Source organism: Limulus polyphemus, unplaced genomic scaffold, assembly GCF_000517525.1.
Source record: "Limulus polyphemus unplaced genomic scaffold, Limulus_polyphemus-2.1.2 Scaffold13274, whole genome shotgun sequence".
Classification (NCBI taxonomy): domain Eukaryota; kingdom Metazoa; phylum Arthropoda; class Merostomata; order Xiphosura; family Limulidae; genus Limulus; species Limulus polyphemus.
In genome coordinates this window covers 3,217-8,941 of record NW_013678884.1, presented here as the reverse complement: position 1 = coordinate 8,941, position 5,725 = coordinate 3,217, and the positions used below count along the sequence as shown (strand labels likewise).

Genomic DNA, 5,725 nt, shown 5'->3' with positions numbered 1-5,725 from the left:
GTGTGTTTATGTTACTGAAGTAATTGTATTTAAAGTTAATGTTATAAATGTCGTAGTTTTGCACACGTATTTGTTCTCGTATAAAAGTACCACTGTACAATTAGCCAATAGGAATATTGGATTTCCAGGTGAGCTAGCACTTGTACACGCATGAACTGACTAACACACATTGCCAGAGTCTTCGCTAGGTGCCTAAAAGATTCGGGGCTCGAGCCCATAGGCTTTCACCTCCGATATGATAGTTTTCTATTCTGATTTTTCAAGACACGAACTAGGGATTCGGGGCAGTGCCAAATATAATTGGGGCACATTGTTCTTAATTACATGGATTCATAAACTTGTTATTTCACACGCTTTTTGCACATTTGTAAAAAAATAAATCAATCTGATATTTAAAAGTTTTAAAGTTTTCTATTTTAAAACCGTTTTGGCCCGTATATAGCCAGCCTAACTGAAAAAATAACAAAGCATAATATCATTCAAAAAAATTAAAAATTACTGAATATTGTTTTATTATACAATACGTTTCCAGTCATGCTGTTTTCGTGTCATACCCTGTTACATTCATGCCTATCGCCATGTCAAACACTGTTCCAGTCATGCCGTTTGGTCATTTTGTCATGCACCGTTTCAGTTTTGCCGTTTTGATCACTGTATCATGCACCGTTTCAGTTTTGCCGTTTTGATCACTGTATCATGCACCGTTTCAGTTTTGCCGTTTTGATCACAGTATCATGCACCGTTTCAGTTTTGCCGTTTTGATCACTGTATCATGCACCGTTTCAGTTTCGCCGTTTTGATCACTGTGTCATGCACCGTTTTGGTCATTGTGTCACCATATACTATTCTACTCGTGCCATTGTGTCACCATACACTATTCTACTCGTGCCATTGTGTCACCATACACTGTTATACTCGTGCCATTGTGTCACCATACACTGTTATACTCGTGCCATTGTGTCACCATACACTGTTATACTCGTGCCATTGTGTCACCATACACTATTCTACTCGTGCCATTGTGTCACCATACACTGTTATACTCGTGCCATTGTGTCACCATACACTGTTATATTCATTTTACTTAATTATACATTATCATTCTAATTCTAAATAAATAACTACACGAAAAATGATTTATTTTAGTGTTTTTTGTAACTGTAAGTTTTAAAAGCGTCACCTTCAGACGGAATAAGAAACTAAAATACGGAGACGATAATACTATGGTAGTATTCGTTAGTTCTATGGATGTATTTAATTTATATGGTACTTTTTGGCAAAATAAAATGTACTATTGTAAGCAAATAACCTACAATTTAGTAACTGTGCAACCCCTCCAAAATATAAACAATTAACACTGGCTAGTCATACATGTGATATATTTTCTGAAAGTATTAAAATTTCAATAGATGCGGACAAAGATATATCATTGTTCTTTTTTACCTTAGCACCCTCGGAGAGGGCGAAACCACCACCAAGGAGGAGCAAGATACCCCAAGCGATTTTCTTTTGTGCCACGCGCCAATCAAGAAGAGGAGGACAGCGGCCGAAACGAGACGGGTTGGATGGAATAAGAAACAGGAGAACGGATATACCAATTGCGGGTGTGGCGTCTTTGATTTTTCTGTAAACAATTGTTGTTGGTTTTTGTATAAAATGTGTAAAATATAATATAGAATAACAGAAATGATTACCGCGAACATAGTTACACACACACACACTCACACGTTTTTAAAATCAAGCAGCTTTGATCTGCAATAAATATGCTGAAAAAAAGAATGATTGGAAATATTGGATGTCTAAAAATGTTGAGAAACACTTTTGAAAAACTCAAGGCGGGAAATTTTTTTAACATAGAGCCACGCGATTTGTTCCACGTGCAAGAATAATGTTTAGTTGTTGTTTTTTTAAATTACAATTTAGATAAATTTTATTATCGCCATTGGTGTGAACGTGCTTTGTAGTCACTATGAGAAAAAACCTATACACTGGATAAGTGAAGTGAAGAAAAAGTGTCATTGGCCACTATTCAGTTCTTCACATTATATAGCTGCACAACTATAGTTGATACTTTTCACTGTGATACAAGTCCTGCTTATTTCTCTTTGGTTAACTTGTGTTCAGGGTTACTGATGAGGAGTGGAATTCTCCGAAACTAGTATAACCCAATAACACACGTTGGTCAAATTTCAGATTGAACTTGGACATCGAGATTAAACAATTTTCGGACTACTAAGTTTATTTATTACGTCATTATCGTGTTATTTCAGGAGTACGGTGCCCCTCCAAACTGGAGTCTCAGTGTCTGTTATACACTTGAGGAAACATTCCCCAATCGATGGTCAGTTAGCCCTCGCATTCTCCGGACACTAAACCTGATGACCTATTATTTTTATAAGGCTTCATAAAGGACATTGTTTACGCTAGTAAGGTTATGAGTAAGGATGAATCCAAGAAACCCTCACAATATCACTGTTACAATGTAGCAAAACCTTTGGTAGGAGATTGAGTACAGACTGAACATTTTACGTACAACTTGTGATGCACTTGTATGGTGTAAAAACATTTAACATTATTCTTGCATGTGCAACAACCATATGTTTGTTAAATGGTTTTCTCTCTGTTGATACTCCAAAATTCTTAGACATCTTGTAGACGATTGATTCTAGCATATTGTTTAGATATCTCATTCTCAGCGTATTTTCTTTTGCCAACTATGTAATATATAACCTTAACAATATTTTCATTTTCTTCACCCAAAGTAAATGAGGAGTAATAATCAAACTCTTTCACCAAATTTAGTCTTCACAACCTTGATAACACATATGGACAGTTAAAAAATAACTTCAGTTAACTTCGCGAGGTGGAGACGTAAATAAAATGAGTGGTAAGAATTAAGTTCTTGCGACATATACAGCCCCAATGTTTTAAGTACTAGTTGACGACATTGTTGACACACTTAAGTTAATGCCAGTAGATGGCGCTAGCATATAGTAAAGTCAGCACTGGCTATCAGAAAACAACAGTTTGTATTCGCGTAAATTTAGAAGTAGAAAAGTCAGTTGCTAAGATGAAGTGCTCCTACATTGCTGTTCGTTTCTGTTGTTTAATAATTCCTTGATATTTTAGGTAATATTATCAAAAAAATTCATTACGAATAGAACATATTCTGATCCAAATATATTCTAGAAAATACTTAAAACAAGAGTAACAAGCTTTTCTAAAATAAGTGTAACTTCCAAAGTATCTTCCCAAAACATGGTCAAGAGTTTACTTGTGACTAATCGGCCCAGCTATGGATGAACTGAATATACTTACACGCCAGTGTTCAAAGACTCGGCCCAGCCAGGGATGAACTGAGGATCTCTGAAAAGCCATAAGAGCACAAGCGTTGTGAAGAGAAATAGAACACCACCTTCGTGAAACCTGCAAGTAAAAACAAGATATGAGATATTTCAGTTAAATGTTATGTCAGTGGTAGCTAGACTTTATGATCTACATGACTATCTAATTTTATGACAATCGCTAGTTTTCGAAAAGATTTTCTTCCATTCACTTTACTCACTGAAAGCTTCGCAGTTAATTTACATATAGATTATTCAAGCATTAATTTTTAGTTGAAAGTACTGTGAATCACAGTCCTAATCACAAACTAATGCATGTCACACTCGTCTGAATGATCAGCATTATTGTAAGCTATATTTTTAATGTTGTAATTTAAATGTTAACTAGAGAGAACCACGGGTCGTAATGATGACGTTAAGATTATGAAGAAAACTCTACCGACGTAACGTTAAATGTCTTAGCTCATTCAAAGCTACATTATAAATACAAGATCGTTGTGGAACATATAGAGTGATTTATATGTTTTGTATATGAATTGAAAATAAGTAATGGAACTTTTGATTTACGCACCATAATTGGAGCTCCACCCTTAAATTGTTAGAGTAACCATACTGAGCAACATTACGCCACTAAGTGTTAAAATACTGTTAAATGTTCACACGTTAAAATCCAACATATATCAATACCATGATCCAAATAATTCAAAATTATAATTAAAATATGCCTGACTTCAAAGTTTTATCGAAAATCAATATTTATGAGATTTTGTTAAAAAATAGAACTGTTTAGATTTTTCTTATGATTCCATTAATATAAAATTTCTAAATCCAATAATAAATATTATTAAGACTTAACAATTACCGAGATATATTACTTAACGTTTGATAGTTATGAATATTTTAATACATGTAGAAACTCCAAACGTATGATTTAAAACATTCTTTTTTGGACATTTATCAAATACGAATTACTTTTCTTAAACAACAAAACCAGCACTTGAACAAGCGAAATAAACTGACGTGATTTTGGTTGAGTCATCTTTTTGACAGTTTACAAATGTTTGATCCTAAAATAAAAAATGTATTCATAACAAGTTTTGGAAACGTACATCAAACATAAACGGTACTGATATTAGGTCTATAATTCATTATGAGAATAATCCAACTTAACTGTAATTTAAATGTTATTTTAAGGTTTTTACTTCTATGTTTGGAAGAATTCTTTACAGTATATGTCTGTGATTTGTTGGCAATAAATTTCAACAATAAACGGCCAACACACAATCCACTTGTTTTCATATATTCAAAACAAGTCAAACGTATATACAAATATTTGTTACACAGTTAATCACCACAGTTGTATCCAGAGCTTTAGATAATCGTCTCTTTTCGTCAAGGGTCAACACAGGCTGGTTCAATTACATTAAAACCCAACTGACAAGACGAATTATTCTTCTATACTCTGTTATTACAATACAATCTGCGATTATTTCACTTTAAAAGTCGCCACTATATACTCTTTATGACTAAACTTACAAACACAGTCTAGATCTATTTGACTATATCTCTCACAAATTTTGTCTTACTTTCACTAACTTACTTCTACTAACTTGGTCGCGTATCTATATACACTATCCTACAAAAAGTCATGGGACACATCTCCGATTGCAGGAAAATAGGTGTGACGATGAAATATGCAAATAGTTTGGCCTATAAAGGTGATCAGCGGTTCCCTCGGAAGTCATTTCGAACTTGTACGAAGAACGATGAGCACACAGAAAGATCGGAAGTCATTTCGAACTTGTACGAAGGACGAGGAGCACACAGAAAGATCGGAAGTCATTTCGAACTTGTACGAAGGACGATGAGCACACAGGAAGAGCTAACGGAGTATCACAGAGGAAGGATAGTTTGATGTCATTTGGGGAAAATGTCTGTACGTGCTATTGTACAAAACAGTTAAACATTCCCAGGTCGACAGTTGGCAACGTGTTGAAGAAATGGAAGATCACAGGTGACAATAAGCTCAAGAAACGACCGGGTAGGTGTAAAGTACTGACTGACAGGAGATGACGCTCCTTGAGAAGGCTTGCTACCTCATCTCGCCATCAGACCCTAGAGAATTTATGTTTGGAGATGCAAGCAGCCACAGGCAATCCTATAAGTGTTTCCACGACACGTTGAGAGCTGCGTGCCATGAATTTTCAATGAAAAGCTGCAGCCCACAAGCCGTTGATAACAAAAACAAATTCACACCGTTGATTGACATGGGGTAAGGCACACCAAACCTGAACCGTGGATCAATGGAAATCTGTCCTGTGGAGCGACGAGTCACGCTACACACTTTTCCAGTCTGGTGGATGTGTTTGGGTATGGAGGAT

General features: G+C 35.3%; 1 protein-coding gene across 1 annotated transcript in view; it reads right to left on the bottom strand.

Moving 5' to 3' along the window:
- Positions 1 to 1,443: 1,443 nt before the first annotated feature.
- LOC106477189 (solute carrier family 13 member 5-like) overlaps positions 1,444 to 5,725 on the bottom strand; it is a gene marked incomplete at its 3' end in the record, with an annotated part of 6,687 nt that continues 2,405 nt past the window's right edge. Inside the window, exons 3-4 of the mRNA XM_013937779.2 lie at positions 3,319 to 3,426; positions 1,444 to 1,624 (exon numbers count right to left, since the gene is read on the bottom strand). Coding sequence (XP_013793233.2) covers positions 1,444 to 1,624; positions 3,319 to 3,426 — 289 coding nt within the window. The remainder of the gene's footprint in view (positions 1,625 to 3,318; positions 3,427 to 5,725) is intronic.